Source organism: Dermacentor albipictus, chromosome 3, assembly GCF_038994185.2.
Source record: "Dermacentor albipictus isolate Rhodes 1998 colony chromosome 3, USDA_Dalb.pri_finalv2, whole genome shotgun sequence".
In the NCBI taxonomy this organism is placed as follows: domain Eukaryota; kingdom Metazoa; phylum Arthropoda; class Arachnida; order Ixodida; family Ixodidae; genus Dermacentor; species Dermacentor albipictus.
In genome coordinates, this window is record NC_091823.1 from 113,596,044 (window position 1) to 113,616,271 (window position 20,228).

General features: G+C 45.9%; 1 protein-coding gene and 1 long non-coding RNA gene across 4 annotated transcripts in view; one reads left to right on the forward strand and one right to left on the reverse strand.

Moving 5' to 3' along the window:
* Window positions 1–2,309: 2,309 nt before the first annotated feature.
* On the forward strand, window positions 2,310–20,145 carry LOC135916902 (uncharacterized). The gene is made up of 3 exons (XR_010569099.1): window positions 2,310–6,587; window positions 17,812–17,989; window positions 19,720–20,145. It is a non-coding gene; the product is annotated as an uncharacterized lncRNA (long non-coding RNA).
* LOC135916901 (vesicular glutamate transporter 1-like) overlaps window positions 6,983–20,228 on the reverse strand; it is a 259,394-nt gene continuing 246,148 nt past the window's right edge. For all 3 annotated transcript variants that reach the window (XM_065450348.1, XM_070535956.1, XM_065450347.2), the window contains exons 13-15: window positions 17,805–17,981; window positions 16,207–16,379; window positions 6,983–12,682 (exon numbers count right to left, since the gene is read on the reverse strand). In XM_065450348.1, coding sequence (XP_065306420.1) covers window positions 16,224–16,379; window positions 17,805–17,981 — 333 coding nt within the window. In that variant the 3' untranslated portion in view covers window positions 6,983–12,682; window positions 16,207–16,223. The remainder of the gene's footprint in view (window positions 12,683–16,206; window positions 16,380–17,804; window positions 17,982–20,228) is intronic.

Here is a 20,228-nt window from a genome sequence, read left to right on the forward strand (position 1 = left end):
TGGGCCATTGATGCTATATAGCATTATAGTCTGACCACCATCATTGTGCAGTTTGTCTTTAGGAACAACACTAGGGGTGCTGCTTAATAAGCAGGTCCTAATAGTATAGCTAGTGGCGAAAAACTATGCTTTTGGTCAAGTCCACTATACAGTTGAGCACCTTCACAACAAATGCCTCTACAATGCAATGACCTATATAATGAATAATAATTATGTCCACATTCTATTGTGAGCTCTCCTGTGCACAACCTTTACAAACAAGTGACTTGTATAATGAGTGATTTTGGAGGCTCCAAGCACTTTGTTGTATAAAGGCGTTTGACTGTACGTCCCATGACATCACGTGGTTTCTTTAGCATACTTCCCTTTCTTCTATTAGACTAGCCATCTTCGGTATATGGAATGTGAATATGGTTCAGCATTTTCAGTTCTTTTATTTCTTAGAGATTCATTATGCCTTTCGGGTTTTATCGCAAGCTTTATTCAATTAATTTTCGTTATTTTTTGCAGCTGTGTTTAGTTATACTATTTGTCTTACCTGGTTTTCGTTTCATGTTTGTTTTGGTTACTGTTTTGCTTGACTATTGTTTATTATAACTGTCTGGTTCAATAAGTGAAATTTACAGTCAGCATAAGCTCCACCTCTTTTTCTTCTCTTTAACTTCCACTATGCCAAAGTAGTGTTAAACAATTTGGGACAGTGGGCTTGAGGAATGTGTTGTCCAGAACAGGTGTTAGGGAGGCATGTACAGGCGTCCACAAGCATAGAGTTTCTCACTACATTACCTAGAGGGAAATCTGGTGCTGCTGCGCTGTGGTATGCACGGGAATGCCGGTATGTTGTGACTTCGGATTGGCATCGTTCTTGGAGAGACAGGACACCTTGAAGACGCTCTTGGCAAGCACCGTTCCGTCTGTCACAATGAGTCATTTTCTACTAAAACAGCACGTCAAAAGTTGTTTTGGTTTTATTATTACGCAAAAGCATGTCTTATTTAACTATGAGAACTTGTTATTGCGTGTACAATTATATGTTACGTAAAAAGTGTCAGCGGGCCGCTAAAGTTGGAGGACAGACGACATGGTTCGCGCTCGCTTTGAAACAGTTTGTCTTCTGGTCTTGCTTTTCTTCGCTTGGTCATGCATTGTAGGTGAGTAAAGATGTAATATGCGTGAATGGAAACATGTTATGAAGATTTTACTTTGAGAACGCATTATTTGTGTAGCCATATCCACATTTTAGACGAAGCCTCTTACAACACCAGCCAACACGAGCCTCGCAGACACATATACCGTCATTCCCATGATGGCATGGTGCCCCCTTAAGAAACTCCCATAGACGGTGGCACCAGATTTCCCTCTAGGTGTTATAGTGAGAAACTCTATGTCCACAAGTATCAGCAGTGCAGTTAATGCGCTATAATCTGTGGCGAGAAATGGTGTCAAGTAGTAGCAACTACAGAAAAAGAAAAGTTTGCTTAATTGTTATAATAGAGGTGTGTGTATATAAAGGATATTGACAAGCTGTCACTTAATGTTGATGAAAGGAAGCATCAGTGCCCCTTCTTTTTGTGTTGATTGCAAGTAACTTATTACTGCACTCAGCTTGTATAGTAGTTCACTTTTAGTCTTTATTCATTGGTACGCCTCGGTTTTGTTTCCTCATTATTTGCAATGTTTCTAAGCAAGGAAACTGCAAAATTGTGTATTTACTCGATCAACAAATTGTACAAATATATTTTGCCTGTGCTGTATTGGCTTTGATTACAGATGTCTTTAATAAGCTGAGACTGTGGCTCCGAAAATAAATTAGAGACACTGTTTTTTGTCGTCTTTAGTTTTCACTGAGAACACTGAACTGTAGGGCACAGTATCCTTCAGTATTCTTATCCACATCATCCTGAGCTTCAGAAAGGAGTTAGTGTGTTCCAGACAGCAGCTGAAGGATTATCTTCTGAAATCTTATGCCATGACACTTTTATGTTCACACATGTTCTGTTGTGTCATAAGAACTGTTAGCTTTAGCTTTTGGTTCAAGCAATATTATAAAACAGTGACAGAGTACTAAGCATGCAGTGATGTGAATGCAACCCTTCACAGAGATGTGAATGCTTTTTCACACAGGACGACAAAGTTAGACACACATTTGCTTTGCATCTTTTCAAACATAGCTTCCATTTATTTTTTTTTTATTTTTTCAGATCCTACATCTCACTTTCCACACATAAAGCTCATATATATATATATATATATATATATATATATATATATATATATATATATATATATATATATGTATGTATGTATGTATATTGTATATATGTACCTCTTTCTGTATTTGCAAGTTTACATCGTTTGCATTTTGTGAATAGAATACGATCTTTTATTTTTAACGTTGTCTGAAGGCATTTATGTGCAAACGTGTGAATAAAACAGAACAGAAAGAAACCTTACCTAGAGCAATGGTCATTTTGACTGATGAAAAAGCAAGCACTCATTGTCTGGTCAAATTCTGATTGTCCCTTAGAGTGCCACATATCTGGATTGTGTTCTATGGAGCACTCCTAGACTAAAGTGCAGGTCAAAATGTAAATATAAAATGTAAATATATTGTAACACTACAACACAACTTTCTTGCTTTTTCAATAGGTTTTGATAGCCTTTGCCAGTTATTGAAAAGCAGCAGCTGGGATAGTCGCCATGAACATTGATAGGTTGTATTGCTCGTCATGTCTGATTTGCGGAGTTTGTCTGCGGCATTGGAGGCCTCAACTCCCCTACAAAAAGGAACAATGATAAAAAGCCTCACAGCAACATCAACATTGACACCAACAGCCAAGGACTCATTTCGTAACATTTAATTCATTGGGCAACACCTTCTAGGAAAACAGAATAATGCAGGCAGGACTCCGAACCTGGATGTTCTAGGCCAACATTTGGGGAGGGACCGCATCAGCTGGGCTGTGCTTCTCCTTCCCCATGAAAAAACTATACAGTTTGCTTCAACAGACCTTGTAGAATCAAACATGGCATAATAACAATGGGGGGCACATTTACAAGAAACATTTCTCCTAGGGACAGCATCAAAAAAATCCCAAGTCCAAAATACGAGACAATGTGGCGGTCCAGGCCGCGGCTAATATGTTCCACTAAGAGAGAAAAACGTCCATAGATGAATCGTAGTAATGACCAAGAATACCGTATATACAGCAGATGTACACATAAAAGTAACACTCAGACATTTGCAGTTAGTAGATAGTACACTCACATTATCACATTATTTTGATGTGTTTCGTAACAACCATGTTGCGCAGCATGAGAGAAAGAAAAAAAAAACATTTTATCATGCACACATATATATATATAGTACTTTTTTTTTTAGCTGTGACTTATTACTTAGACTAGTTAGTTCAGGCTGTTAACTGTCTTGAGAGTTGGTTATTACTTGGTGGCCTTGATGGTGGCATCTGGATTGCACGGGTGTGTTTCGTCATTTGAATATTCCTTCACATGTTGCCTGGTTTGATTATTGAGAGAAAGGATGCTTGTCGGGAGTGATTATGCAAAATCGCAGAATTGGCAGCACACAGAAGCTTGCTGCAAGGTGCAAATGCTGGTTTGGAGAACTGTCTTGACATTGGTGGCAAGTAGGCTATTGAGTTGTGTTCACTGATACGAGAACATGGCGTCAAATGAAAACGAACTCTCGATTTATCTGTTTTTGCTATGGGAAATTTGCAGTGCATTTTTGTTTTGGCCATATGCTTGAAACCTTGCAAACGGGTGCCAAAAGGTGATGTCAGTGCTGTACAAATTACAGTGTTAATTACTGCTTGTACAAGATCTACTACAGCTACAGGCGCGAGTAGTATTTACAGTTTATATAACAGTTGTCCTCGATGAGCTGAAGTCAAGTTCTTCACAGGCTTAAGTCATGACACACGGATGACAAAACACAGAAACAGCAAAGTTGCCTTCCTTGTCGCAACTGAGGTCTACATGTTCCTGGACTGATCTTGGCTTAGCGAGGATGAGATTTGCTTCTTTTGCTCTTGAGAAGGCAAGCTCTGATAAGCCACTCGCATCGCATGCTCACATCTGACCTAACACACCATATCCTTCCACTAGTGCTAGATCTATCACCAAGACAAGGCAGTTTATCGCGCACTAACTGACCTTCGCTATGGCTAGCTTGACAAATATGGTAACTAGTGGTTAACATAGATGAGAAGCAAGAATTAACAAGACACACTTGACACTGCACGGAAAGCGCCTGACAAACAACTGTGCTGGGGTTCTGATGCAGGGTTGGACACAATGGAATGTTTGCCGTGGAATAATGCTATGCTAAAGCCACCGGTTTGTTTGTGCTTTGATCACACTGATGCAGATTCTGCATCGGGGTGCAGAAAGTGCTTCACCTGACAACAGTGCTTGCACCTGTTAAATCAGTAAGATTTGCTGTGGTTACTGTGGAAAGTGGGGAAATGTTGTGGACGTACATGTATATGATGTGGAGTTGTATGCTGTGTTAGACGAGTTGAGTTAGTATAGTGTATGAAATGTTACTGGAAATGCTTGATGCAAAACTTGTGTGATTGAGAGCACAAGTGAGTCCTGTGGCAGCATGTTTCTTTTCCGTGGCTTTATTATCTTTTTTTTATATTCCAATATTGCAAGTGGTTTTGGAAACACAAACAGCAGCACATAGAGCTTGACAGACTTGCCAACAAGAGTTCCAACAATTTTTTTCTTTTTAGGAACTGGACTTTTCTGTTCACTACAACATAATGCATGTGAATCGTGATTGTGGAATTGCCGCCTAAGAATTGAAATGCTTGACATACTGTCATTTACAGAGAAACGAATTGAAAAGGGGGCTAATGGGCTTTTGTTAGGTGTAACAGCTGTGTGGCATATGGAACTCCCAAAGGACCACTGTCTGTAACTATTCTTTTGGACGGCCCAAAATGGTCCATTTTTAGAGAGAAGTCTCTAAGTGACGGTAATGACTTGCTCGGAATATTGTCATTTTGTGTTTTACTATTTCCTAGACCTCTTCCTAAACATTTTTGAAAGCTTTATAGCTTTAAGCTACATTCTGCAGCATTGGTTCAACAGTCAGAATGTGGAAAAGGAGAGCAACACCCGATTTTCTAAAACGGTACATGAATATGTAGCTTTGCATAGAATAGCAGCTTTGATGTCTCCACCCAGATGACCCAGCAATAAGCTCTTCGGTATTACAAACGTGGACGCATATATCGCTTTTAGGAGCGAAGTGTTCAATTAACTTAGCCAATTGATGTTCTTTGAGGCATTTTCAGGACTTTTTTCGCTAAATTACAAACACTGCCACATACGTTTTGCAGCTTCTGATACACGGACAACGTCACGGGCGCTTTTTGTTCGTCGCGTGACTTCAACACCTAAATTACGAGTGGCATCAGCGACGTCACGACTGAAAACCTTTGTGCTACGAGCTACATCCTCTTACATTGGCAAGTCTGGCTCAACTCGCGGCACGTCAGTGCAGGGGTTAACGAGACGAAGAAAACGCAACGTCATCAACGAATACAACACGCCAGCAGAAGCCGAGATACGTAAGTGGGGCGGGACAGAGGGCCGGCCATCTAACCGACGACTACAATACGCCGTCTTCCAGCACCCGGAAGCCTGCGCGCGGTAGAAGCGGATATTGTAGCGAGAGCGAGATTGAAAGACTTGTGGGTCGTGTGTACGTGTCCTCTCCGCGAGCCGACGGGGCGGGTTGCCGCTCGTCGCGGAGCACTGCCACTGAGACACGGGACTGCAGCGGCCCCGGACCGGATCGGAGCAGTCGGTTCGAAACCGCGAGACGCCGGTTTTTTTTTTTTATCCGGACCGAGAGCCTGCAGCGCCCGTTCGATGATTACATGTTTCACAATCACACCGCTACCTACACAGCTTTGGTCTACGAACACTATTAGTACGGGAGGCGCGGTGCGCAACCTGGGCTCACGGACGTGTGCGGCCTCCGCCAGTTCTAGCTCTTTTACACAGCATGGCTCATTACGCCGACTTGCGCGTGAACAACTAATGATAAGAATTCCACCGAAGGTTCAAAGGAAAACCCGTACGCAGCAGCCTGCGAGGCCGATGAGACTGCCGCAGTCACGTGGTCACTTTCTATGTCCGTTGATTTTGAAATCGAAGATCACTGAAGTCCGCGAGCTCCATTGGCTCCCGTCCGCGAGCTCGAACGAGGGAGCCAATTAGGCAAGCGCGAATTTCAATGGCTTTGGGTTCAGTGGTCGTTGAAAGAGATTGTACGCGTGACTGCTTCAGGCGCAGACGCCGGCGTTGTCGCGAGGCTCGTGCGGCCCGACCATATGTTTGAATGAAGCTAGCAGCGAATATTTAATGCAATGTCTTCCGCGTGTTGTAAGCCTTTTCACAGCATCAGCAGTTATGGAAGCCACGTTATCAGCTTACGTACGTCTCACTGGCGCTGACTGCTATACGGAACGGAAGGACACTGCGAACGTGAAGTACGTGCTTCCCGGATTGCGCCACGTCGCCCCGTTATAATCTACAACCTGCCGCTGGTATGTACAGACTGTGCTGGGAGTTGTGCTTCGTCGTGTGTCGTGACCGCGTACGAGGTGTAGGCCGTCACACCTCGTCATATCTGAGGCTCGACAACTGTGCTGGTGCAAGAAACATCGAACAGACACGCCCCTATATTATAGTAGTACACGCGCGCGCACGCACACACACACACGCACATACGTATACACACTCGACACAATAGAGCGTGCGGTGATAACTAATGCACAAGAACGCACCGCGCTCGGTCGGTGGACTCCCACGTGCAGAGGACGCTTTACCGTTAAGGGGCACGCGACGCCTTTTACGTCACGTGGACTTGACAAGACACTACTAGCTCGGACAGTCGGATCGTGGTGCATCTATGGTTTACACGTGCGGGTGTGGATGAGTATTCTGTGCGCGCGGACAAAAAGCGTGCGTGCAACAGCCGCGGCCGTTTTATCACAGATACCTCCTCTCTCTCTAACTCGCATATAAAATGGCTATGTGATATAATGTGGCCGTTGCCAAACAGCACGGGCAAAACGAAATGCTACTACTGTGCTTTAAGCTCAGTTTTGAGGCTTCGTTCTACTGTGCCAGTGGCGCCTGGTGCTACTGCTGTTTTAGCCATTAGTGGTTCAGACTGCCAGGTTGGCGAATTTGGTCAAACGGTCCGTATCTGGTAACTGACGGCGTGAATGTCCACTGGCGCGATGCAGAACTTGTTAAGGATGTCATTAACATAGTAGTCCCGGAAAGCCGAAAAGCTCGATAATCGACCGCTCAATTTTACTTACTCACTTAAAGGACGCCTCCTTACGTGATGTTGCGTAGAAGCGTGTCGAATCAATAGAAATCCTACACATATTGCGGTTAATAGTGGTCGCTAAAACGTTATTCCATAGCTTCGATAGACCTCGAAACTCGTAGACTTAGCCACATTTTCCCAGAAACTGAAAAAGAAAATGGTAGGGGATGTATGCTATTCTAATCAAGGACAGCACTGGACATTTGTATGGAGTACAGGTCTCCAATGGACCACGTGGCGACTCTTTCACAATTGTCTGAGAGTTATTTCCGGTCCAACACAATCCATGTGGTGCGGTGCTTTAATTCGGGCAAAGCGGAAGGCTTCCACTAGTACAGTATAGAATAGCCGTTGCTAATGATCCTTGACAAGCGGTTAGTATAAAATCGCTGCCAGCTGTAGGGCGCAGCGGGTGTAATGTCGAAAGGCAAAGTTTCGTAGCACTCGCTCAAAAATGCCGATGAGATGATGTACTGTAGCCGCTAGGCATGCAGATAAACGAAAACGCAGTTGGCTGAGTTCGTGCAAAAAAAAAAAAGTACCACGTCCGCTTCTTGTTTTGAAACGAACGGGCAATGAAGTATGTCTAAACGTTTATTGTCCTCGTTGCACGTTTGTCCCGTGTTAGTCACAAGCATACGTTTTCCGTTCGTTTTGAGGCTGCGGATGTTTTGAATTAGGGAATTCGATTCCAGACGCCTTTGGCCTTTCTTGCAGTCCGGATACTCGGCTTTTCGCCGGTACAGGTGGTTTATCGAATCGGGATACCATATATGTTGCCTTCATTTGCCACCTTCGTCACGAACGTCCTTGTCTATAGTTTCTTCGTTTTGCAATTCAAGGAAGCAGTAACGAAATATATATCGAAACGGCGGGGCTAGGACGATGCGAATGGTGAGGTGTTCGGGCTGGCCAGATATTGTCATATGTGGCAGACGACTGCCTATCGCCTACAAGACACTAACTTCACGCGTTGTGAGAAGTCAGCGGCAGCACTGGCGTGCACCCACAGACAAGAAAGGAACGACGCGATGGCATAACGCCGTAATTTCAACTGCGTCGAGGAATAATGCACTGTGGTTGAAAGGGTATTACAAATATAGTAGTCGAAACTGTTGGAAAACTAGTTTCAGTGAGAAAAGTGTGGTGGTGGAGGACGCAATTGGGGAACAAAGTAAAAAAAAAAGACATAATAAAAATTGTTTGTTGCACCTTGCAGCAAGCTCTGCAGCACCGGGCCCGTCGCACTGTCATATCCCATTCAGAGAGATCAGAGCAATGCAGAGACCGTCAAGATTTCGCGAGCCGACGCAGCAGCAATCAGCGACGAACAAGTACAAACGATGCGCTTTTCTTGCGCAACGGTTCGATTCACGCATTCTTCGGGGCTTAGACGGGTCCGTCAGGAGTCTCTATATAGTTGTAGCACCGCCCGAACACGATCGAGTGCACACGAACTGAAACAGGGGTTCAGGCACTCTCAGTGGGTCACCCTGAAGCCATGTCCCGCATGCCTGCCTGTTTGCTGAGCATGGGCGCCGACATCAGAGATCGCAGCGTGGTTACCGTCTGCAGAGATAATCACTATGTCACGTTCAGGGCTGTACTGTGCTTGCGCTGCCGAAAATTTTTCGGGTTCCGGGCGCACACGTGGTGCGCCCCATGCGCTTTGGCACCTGCCCGAGCGGGATGATTGCAACGGGGGCAATTAATTCGCCCTCAGAGGAAGTTCCCACTACCACCGGGCGACCTCCTGCCACTATCTTAAACGGAATCAGCCGGCCATGCCACAAACAGAAACGATGCAAGCGGGAATTCGCTTGAGGAGAAACCCGAGCCACCCTTTGGGCAGTACCCGTCAAGGCATACACGGTCAGACACTGCGAGCGTCAGGCACAATATCGAGACACACGGTTTCACACGCGGCTTCAGTGAGCACACAGCTGTATACTGACCCGCGCTGCCGGTCGGATCATCGTGTCTGCACGAGTCTCGCACCGGTCCAGCAAAAACGGCAACAGTAGCAGCGTCAGCATCAGCATTACGTACTTTCGGCTGAGACACTGCTCGTGCATTCCAGACGCCACCGATCCTCTCCGCCTCGCCTGCTTGCTTCGACCGTTACAGCACAGAGGTGGGGGAGAGAGAGAGAGAGATAGAGACAGTTGACCCGGTCACGCCCTGCTGTATGCGTCTGCTTTCGTTACTGCGGGAGCCGTTCGGACGCTATATTGCTTTGTGGTATCGTGGTATGGCCTGCTCACGTCGAAGCACTATTTATGTACACGAGTCTAAGCTACGGGAAACCGAGCGGGAGAACTTCACGTATACCGGGTACACGCACTCAGCGGCTGCCTCTGTGCACAACGTCTCGCAGAGTTCACGAATTCAGTTCTTTCATTTTCCTTTTCTGTCAGGGCCTACGCGCTAGATGTCTGGGCTCTTCGTTTTCGCTTTCTTAGGTTACCCCCCTAAGCCCCGCACCTATATTTCGATGTTTTTGTTTTTCGCCCGCAATAAGATCGTCTGTTTTTTTTCCCTTTACGCTTGTCGATGTGTGCTTAGTCGTTTGGACACTCTGGAGAGCTTTACCTTGCTTTTGAGTTTCGCCTGTGAACGCGTAAAATTCTTTTTCTGGCTTTTCGAATGACCTCTTTCCGAGCAGCTCCCCTACCTGATATCGCTGCGTGGTGCATGGCCGCCAGCGAGAAATTGCACTTCTCACGCCCTCGAATGACGATTGCAAGAACGCTGCGTTCGCGTAATGTTAAGTAAAGAAAAAAAAAGATAGAACACAGTTCCCTCTGTGATTGCCGGGTGCGTTTGTGTAACAGAGTCTTGCGCATGTCACTATCTTCGTTTATTTATTTATTTAACTCGGCACATACTTATATTGCTCGATTTTCGAGGCCAACTGACAAAAAGAAAGAAAGAATGCGCCACGACGAGCCAGTTTCCTAGCATCAGCTCACTACCGAGTTTTGTAAAGTCACTCTTTTCATGTGTGCGCACCATTTTTTAACATCTTTCTGTCTCCCCTCACCCCTTCCCCAGTGCAGGGTAGCAAACTGGATATCTATCTTCCGGTTAACCTCCCTCACTTTCTAATCTCTTTTATCTCTATCTCTCTCTCTCATACGGAGAGAGAGAGAGAGAGAGAGAGAGAGAGAGAGAGAGAGAGAGAGAGAGAGAGAGAGAGAGAGAGAGAGAGAGAACAGCGGCATGCGACTACTCCCCCGAAATGCTTCCGTTTGCGCTGCGCGCAACAGCGGGGTCTGCGCAAACGAAGTGGACGCACATAGCTAGCGGCGATGCGTGGGTCGTGGCGCGGACTAAAACCCACCACGCTCCCGACTCTCTTGCCGTAGAGCAGCGAAGGGGACGCCACCGGTTCTACAGAGGCAGCCGCTGTCGCCACGTTTTACACCGGGAAGGCGGCTTGGAAGGAGGTCAGTGATGGCACAACCACTGTCGTTATTTCTTTCCATTTTTTTTTACCTCTGCCTATGCGCCGGTGCTTCTCAGCCCGTCGGAACGGAACCCGGAGTGCTGGAAAAAAACCAGTCGGCGTTTTTCTTTTTTTTTTTACGCAGGTGAGCGGCGGAGCGATCGTTCCTATAACATTTATTTACTGTACGTCTACCTGACTGTTTATTCCTTTTTTCTTCCTCCCAGTCAACGACATCGTTACGCGCGGTAGCTGCCAGACCGCCATTACGGCACTGTCAGTTTCCTTCTAGGAGACATTTTTTCTTTTACAAATTTCTTGTAGTGTATATCATCCTAGCCAACTGCATCTCGTCTCGGCGACATTCCTGCGAATATCAACGTCCTAGCGAGTTCCGTACTCTCTTTCTTTATTTTCTCATTTGCTAGCTAGAACTTAAGGTATAGTAACGAGGAATGCAGTGTGTCGGACTGTCGTTTAAAGTACCAAAGATAAGATACTCACCGGGCTGCCTCACAATTGAGAAATCTTTTTTTTCGTTTTATCGCATTGAGAGGTGTGCATGAATGACGCACGGACTCTGAGTTTCACATGCTGCGCACATCGAGGCGATATCGCGTAGTTCGGATAAGTAGAACACAATTCCTGCGCTGGCTGATCTTGGCTGATACTACTTGACTAAAGAGAAACGTCCGAACTTGCATCGCACTTTAGACCTCGCAGTGGGAGAAGAGAATTTCTTTCATTTTCAGAACAATCGCTTGTGCATACAGAATGAACGTGTCACGCGAGTCTACGGCTTCGCAAGATAATCAGTGTCGAAGTGGATTAAGCGCTGAAGTAACTTAACGGCAGATTTACAGAGGCCAAGATTGCACGATACCACACGATAACTTTCAATGTGCGCATCAGTGTTACTTGTTTTGTTCAGTAATGAAACAAAGGAAACAAATCGTGCAGTACATATGGTTCCCGGGCCTGCTTGTAAGTCACTTCACTTTTTTTTGCATATCATATTTTTTACTCGCGTCGTTTCGTAGCGATAACCATTCCGAGGTTCGATCAACTGTAACGGCCCGCCGAGCCGAACTGATGTCTACGCGCACTTCGTCCCACCAATTTCGCACGGCGTAGTGAAAAACTACGTGTCGCCCGAGTCAACTAGGAAAGAAGACTGGCCGTTTGGTTCTTGCCTTGCCGGCCTTCAATCCTACCGTGCCTAGTTCTGCCACGCTGCCGAAATAATTTTCTTTGAGCTGACCAGAGAGGGTGTAACCGCCCTTTCAGCCAATCAGAGCAGTCGAACTGGTGAATTCAGCAGTTCTCTCGCTCATGACTGGCTGGCGAGTTTCGCTGCATTGCACAAAATTAGTGAGGCGGAGTATACGTAGCTGTGGGCCGGTCAACTCGGAATCTTTTGTTCACCTTCACGCGATTTCTTCTTTTTTTTCCCCCGCCGGTGCTGTCTGCGTTTCGCTTCGCCGGCGAGGGATAACAGGAAACTGAGGATGGAAGGACAGAACCAAACTCATCGAACACGGCAGGTTACGAAAAAGGCCGCAGCGTCGCGCGGCGTGTGCTGTCCTTGCTTTTCGTCGGTCGTCGCCATCGGCTTGGCTCCGTGCTGGGCGTCGTCGTTCCTGGCGGACCGCGGTGGCCGCGTCGTGGCGGGACGTCGTGTCGTGGTGTCGTCGCCACGAGCGCGTTGTCTCTCTTTGTCGCCGACGGTGTCCCGTGGGCGCCCGCGGTTCCTCCATTCTTTGTCACGCTTGTCGTCGCACTCCCTCCTTCCGTTCGTGTTCGACTCGGCGGTGCTTCGACGTCTCCGCCCACGTCTTCGCAGTACCCGTCCGCTGGAAACGTTAGCGACACAGAGAAGAGAAACATGTGTCATTCAGTGCGTTTAGGGGAGACTCGCTCGTCAAGCATGCGCGTATAAAACGAAACACCCTGTTCGCTCCTGCCGGAGTTATACAGTATACAACGGCGCCAAAAGCATCTTACTTGACTGCCGTGCGAGGAACAGGGTCTCTCCGTAATTTCGTGCGTCAAATAACGTTCTCAGAATGTCACAAGGTCACTGAAAGAGACACACTGCACCTTCTGCTTGCCTTTTTTTATGACTGTGGGCTTTCGGACGTGTAGTAGCACCATTTTACGCTCCTGAAATAGACACTGCAGGCAGAGCAGTTGTTGGTCCCGACTTCAAGTATAAACCAGTCTGTTGTAACTGCATCACTACTGACTGGGCAACTAATTTGGCCAACATAGTTCTGCCAATAAGTACATTAAATGTAATTGGCCTTATCTTGTTTGAGAGACAGTGTGCTCATGTGGCCATCATGTACGCAGCTAGTACTACGCCTAAAAGTGTTACTAGAATTTGCGGAGCCTGCCAAAGTGGCAGCTTGTTATGAAAATTATGATGACTACAAAGGTGTAGACGTCATTTTTTTAGAAGAAAGTAAAAAAAGAAAGAAAACTATGCTGGCCTACATCTTTAATTTTTTCAAAAAGATAAGAGAAAAGAGGTAAGAGAAACGGTGTTTGAGGTTCGCGGCTTTATTAGTAAATAATCAAATATATTTTCAATTTATATTGCGGCTCTTTCTTAGGCGGGTTCAGCTTCATAGCGTTTCATGGCGTACATAAGTTCATTGCGTGCCAGTCAGCTCAACAATGCGAATTATGCGAACAAAAAAACATAAACATTACTGAAAAAAAACGGGGTAGGCTTTGCCTTTGTGCGCATATGCAGAACAGGCAAAGCACGCTTTACAGGAATGGTGGGAGGAAGTGGATTGGTTTTCAAACACTGAATGAGCCCGCTAGGCTGGAAAGCAACGACAGAGAAGTAGAGAACGAAAAATTAATTGAAGCACGGGGAAAGGGGGTGGGGCAGCTAATTCTGACAGTGAAGACTTGTCCCAGGCTCTTCGCCTGAGAACATGTTAGCTTTCTATGTAGTACATGCAGCTCTTCGTACGTTCTCGTAACTCTGCCAACGCTGACAGATTGTTGTACGCCTTTACTCTGCTATCAACATTTTTAGGTGCGAGCTAAGTCGCACTTTACTCATTGATGAAATGCACAATGCATAGGTAGCCCAGCAGACCGCTGTACAGTTGACGTGAATGAACATTAATCGGTCGCATATGTCCGTACGCAACGTCTATACACCGTGCTTATTCAGTGCTCTGAGTGCACTAAAGAATAGAATACTGTGAAACAACACAATGCAGACAACTATGAACATCCTTTGGAAAACCTAGACGTCTATTTTTTATTTGTGGCGTCTTGTCGGCGTCGACCAGAAATGGGCTTATTTGTGCAGAAGTTAAAGGCTACTTTATAAAGTTTCGGGAAATTCGAACTAGGACGCCGATCAATCAACTACTTGGCCACCGAATATGCCGACACTTATTACGTTGAGTCTGAACCATTCGCTACCATACAGGAGTTGATTTCACCACCAGACAGAGTAGGCAGCGAACTAACAACGACACAGATAAAACAACTTACTTTTGTGCGACACGAGGAAACCATTCGCGCGTGTTTTCATAATTTGCAGTCTCCCACAGCGTCTTACTTTGGAACTCCGAAACTGATTTAGGTTTAGCAAGCGACTGCATGAGATCTTTGAGTCCTACCACGTCGTGCCCGAGAGCGTAAGTTATCAAGATTGTGAAGCCTCAATATGCGAGCTACGTGGTGACGAACGGGGCTCGCGTGCTTAACTGTCGACATTTCGCGTGTGCTACTTTTCACTCCGATTCTTACGGGCCGGAGCTGCGGCGAAGTGCCTGCTTTGACAGTGACAAATGCTCGCTTTTTCATGGACAGCTATCTTACGTATTGCCCAGCTTAGCTGAAGGAAAAAAAAATTAACGGATGCCAAAAGGCAATCCTTACGTGCTACACAGAAGAGTGTTAGCTTGTCCGACGACGGGGACCAACGAAGATGTCGACGACTATAGCGACGACGTCTACAATGTAAAGAGGCTCTTGCTTATTTTATAGTAACCTAAAGCTACCCAGAGCGAAACTATCGCAACTTTCCTGCAGACATTCGTGTACTGCTGCGGCCGCCGACTTCTGCCATAAAAACTACATGGTAGTAAAACCAATGACAGCGGAACTGACAACGACAGATGCCTCAAAAAGTCGGTTTAATTCTCCTTAACAGCTATCACCGTAATGAAGGCTCTGGCCGAGTGTCCTAGTTCGAGGTGGCTCGTGTTTGATCCAGTTCACTGCAGACCGTGCGAGGGATGAAGAAGTCAGTTTGACGATGAGAGCAGCAAAAGTGCACAAACACACTCTGTTGAAGAGTGCTTTGTGCCCTCTTCCTCAAATCGCCGTTCAATCGTCTGCGGAATTGTTCATACAGTGTTCTGAATCATATCTTCGTAGTAACTGTCAATTAACGTCTCTGATGTACTGATATATGTACGTACGTGTATGTATGTATGTATGTATGTATGTATGTATGTATGTATGTATGTATGTATGTATGTATGTATGTATGTATGTATGTATGTATGTATGTATGTATGTATGTATGTATGTATGTATGTATGTATGTATGTATGTATGTATGTATGTATGTATGTATGTATGTATGTATGTATGTATGTATGTATGTATGTATGTATGTATGTATGTATGTATGTATGTATGTATGTATGTATGTATGTATGTATGTATGTATGTATGTATGTATGTATGTATGTATGTATGTATGTATGTATGTATGTATGTATGTATGTATGTATGTATGTATGTATGTATGTATGTATGTATGTATGTATGTATGTATGTATGTATGTATGTATGTATGTATGTATGTATGTATGTATGTATGTATGTATGTATGTACGTACGTACGTGTGTGTGTATGTATGTATGTATGTACGTGTGTATGTATGTATGTATGTATGTATGTACGTGTGTATGTATGTATGTATGTATGTATGTATGTATGTATGTATGTATGTATGTATGTATGTATGTATGTATGTATGTATGTATGTATGTATGTATGTATGTATGTATGTATGTATGTATGCATGCATGCATGCATGCATGCATGCATGCATGTATGTATGTATGTATGTATGTATGTATGTATGTATGTATGTATGTATGCATGCATGCATGCATGCATGCATGCATGCATGTATGCATGTATGTATGTATGTATGTATGTATGTATGTATGTATGTATGTATGTATGTATGTATGTATGTATGTATGTATGTATGTATGTGTGTGTGTGTGTGTGTGTGTGTGTGTGTGTGTGTGTGCGCGCGCGCGTGTGTGTGTGTGTGTGTGTGTGTGCACGTACGTATGGAGCGCGATTTTCTTTTATACGCACCCTTTATTCTTCTCCGGCTAGAAGTCCCTCTGGTCGTACGCGTCCCGGGACGGCTCCTGGACGCGCTCCTCGCGGGTTTCGTACACGGGGAAGTTTGTTTCGGCCGTGGCGCCGTAAGATGTCTGCCGTTGGAAGGACTGCTGCTGCGTCCCACTGTTCGCCGTCGAGTCCTCCTTCGAAAGGAAAAAAGCATAAAACATTCACCGCTGTCAAACGGTCCGCTGAATAAGGCATTGCAGAACGCGGGTACGTAAACGTGAAACCTATTAAGCGTAGGCTCCCTTCGGCCGATCGCATCTGTCAAACAATGGGATCGTTGCTGGTCTTTGACCGCAAACGCCATGATATGGCATGTCATGCACATATAATGAATCGGGTTACATATCCATCTGCAATACATCTACAAATGCGGCGGCCACCGGCTCTGTTCTCTAAGAAATTTCGCAGAGAGACAAGCGGTGCCTGAATGTCCTTACTGCAATAAATACGCGCCTTCAGCTCATATGTTCCTTTATCAAAGCTTTCTTTGCCTTCCTGCACGATATTCTGCTAGGCCCGTTTCTCGCCGAGCAACGTGGTCCGATCCCGGAGACAGCGTAACCTCTGGTCGCGTGGATCACGTGACAGGGCCACGGGGTGGAGACACTGCCCTGTCACCTCACTCTATTCCCAGAGTGTCGCGCGCTTATCTTTGCTTCGTCTTCTAAGACGATGAGCAAAACGAGAACAAGGTGAAAGCAGAAGTCAACGTTTCGAGAAGTGTACTTGTCTTCTTCAAGGCGACGTCTGCTTTCCTTGTCACAGTGTATATAGGTGGGGTTCTTCTAAAGGGGAGAGGGTGTAAGGCGGGTGAGCGCGGCAACAAGCGAAGGTGTGTTAGCGTGTCGAATTGAGAATAAAGGAGCGCTCTGCACAAGGCCAGTGACCCGGCCGTCTGTCAATCACATGTCAAGAGGTGGATATTACTTGGACGGTAACTCAAGACACATATTCAAAAAAGCAAAATTTTACCGATTAACTGCTTAATTAATTACTTTACGGCACATATTGCAATTTACGAATCGTAGCCGGTGAATTTGCAAGACGCAGTCACTTGAAATTAATCTCAAGGATGACACCAGTTTCGAGATGATTTGTCCCAAAGTGTGGGGCGATATACATGGGCGTTATAGGTACATTTGTGCTTCAATGCGTGAAAGAGCGCTTTGTTAAGAAAAGTAAGTGGAACAACAGTATACCTTCTTTACGACGAGTTTGATCGCGCATATCTCCAAACAGGTGTCATTCTCGAAATTCATCCCGAATGAATGCGCCTTGCGATCTCAACGGCTACGATTCGTAAATTGCAGTATGTGCCGTGAAGTGGTCGATTAAGAAGTTTAGTGAATTTCTTATATTAGTTGAATATGTGTTTTCATTTCTCCTGCAAGTATTGTCCGCCTCTCTCAATAGTCCAGCTCCAGGAATAGAATTGAATCATGTTAGCCGCAACACGCTATTTCTTTAAAAAAATCCTACAAACCTATATATATATATATATATATATATATATATATATATATATATATATATATATATATAATATAGTTCGCGCTCACCTTGAAGGCGTTCTCGAGCGGATTCCACGAGGGTCCTTCCTCCTCGCGCGGAGGCTCTGCCCACGGCTGCTTCTCTCCCGATGCGAAGATGCCGTAGAAGATGACGCCACCGAAGTGGATCAGGCTCGCGATCAGGAACACTTTCTCCCAGCGGGACGCGTCGTCACCGCCGTGGATCTGGAACGGTGTGTGTGTTTTTTTTTCGTTGTTTTGTTGAACCACGGCGCGCGCGTTGTTATATTTCGGGGTTTGACGTCCCGAAACTGCGCGGCGGGTTAAGGGGGAGGAGGGTGAGGTCCGCAATAAATATCGCGCCCTGTGGAGAGCCCCCGAAAACTTGTCCCCCCCTCGGTGCAGTGCGTTTGTGGCACCACGCGCGAGCGACTCCTGCGTTGCTGTGCCACGCGCGCGTACGGGCTACCGGCCGACATATAGCCGAGGCGCTCCTGCGGCCACGGGGTCCGTCTCGCGCGTGGGAGGCAGCTCAATAAATAAGTAAATAAAAAAAGTTGTTTTTTTATTCATGAAGTGCCTGCTGGGATTTATCGCTCACGGCCAACGCCGCCGACACCGACGCCGATGACACCGGCTTTTCTGTGACACGAGCTCCTTAACGCTGTCGCGTTAAAAAAGCGAGCACTCTGCGACTGTCTGTGTAGACAAGTCGCGCCCCGCATTACGTCTACTCCGCACGAACTAAACGGTACCGATTTCGGGGGACCGGGTTTGGAAACACTTCGCCGCGAAGTGACATGCACAGGCAAATTGTTTTTTTTTTTCTGTGTTGATACGGTCGCTGTTATTTTGTTCGTTTACTTTCTTCACCACATTGCGCATAAAGTACATAGTTCCCTTCGTTCCTATAATCTATCCTCTCTCCCTGTCCATTTCCTCTCCCCTGAACCCGAAGCCCTCAGCTGACCTCCGTTCAGGTATCGGCAGATGTGGCTATAGATAGTTGCAGTGCCGACAGAAGTAATTTACTTACTTTCCTACTTTCAATTTATCGAAATATAAACCACCATTTACTACTACACTTATGAAGGACGTTGTAGTGGAAGGTTAACGGATTAACTTCGATTGCCGGCCGGGGGGAGGAGGTCTAAACGTGCACCTAAACGCAAGTGCACAAGCGTCTGCGCATCCGCTAAATGACAACATTACCGCTCGTGCACGCTATGCTCGATGCCAGCAATGGCAACAAGCTTCGGGCCACTCGCCGGAGCGGCACCTGATTGACTCGTTACGTTTAGTTTCTTTGCGGTCTGCACGGCCCAAGGTGATCGGCAGTGTACCGCTCGATCATGTCACCGCGGCAATCGCTTATCGAAAAGCGCGAAGCCGAGGCAGTTCTTTTCTGCGTCAACGGTGAGCGAATCGAAACGCAAGAGACGCTCAAGCGCTGCAATAAATCCCGCATAGTGGCCAGCTCCTTTCCGCATCATCCTACGTGTCGTTCTCAATTTAAAGCGAGACCGTGCTCCCGAAACGTCAGTTCCCATGTTAAGATGGTGCAGTGCTTTCGAGAGGCCACAATGCTTGCACACACCTCCTCTTTCTTGTATAAGTGAGTCTTGCTATTCACAGGTTGAGGTTATTGTAGAATGCAAATTTCGAGTCTTCGCGCTAAGACTAAGAAATTTAACCGAGAACAGTTGTCCTCATTTCCTCGCTCGCGTTTGTCACAATGGCGTCGCTCATGCTCTGACCCGTATCTTTTTTTTTTTTTGAACTGCAGCGTATAGAGAAACCGGCTGCGCATCGCACTCGAGCAATCACGCGCAGGATACCTGATTTAATTAATTATGATTATGATAAGACGCAGAGGCGTACTTCGTTGAGCGACGGAAAGATACTGCAGACTCTGGCCGATTGCCGCCAGCGCCGACTTCTTCTGCTTGACTTCCGATTCCAGATGCCACCAAATACTCGGATAAGCCAAGCAAGCTCTTTCTGCATATAGACTGACACGTGCTGCCTTCGTCCTATTGGCCGTGTGTTATGCTGAGCGCTGCACCCTCCTGGAGACCACTTCCCTTGTGAGTGCCCGCTGTACACGCAAGAGACGCAGTCAGTGACTCCATGTTCAGCACTTATTGACAGCTGGCCATTTTCGGAGCCCATTGTCTTGGTTCGTAGTCAAAGTACTGTACCCATCAGGAGATGAAGGCCGCCGGGAATTTTTCAATGTAGCGAAGCCGATGTTAGATTTTAAGGAGTGTTGCCAATTGTTTTTGTTTTGTTTTTAGTCGCGTGAATGAGATTCTCTCTCCTGGTCGTCGTCGTCGTTCGACCCTTTACGCTTGTTTTACCTTTACCATAACGCTCAGTATTTGGATCGATTCACCCTAGTAAAAGTAATGCATGCTATTCAATTACATCTCAAAAGAAAGTCCGTCGCAGGTAGTACAAATTTAATAAAAC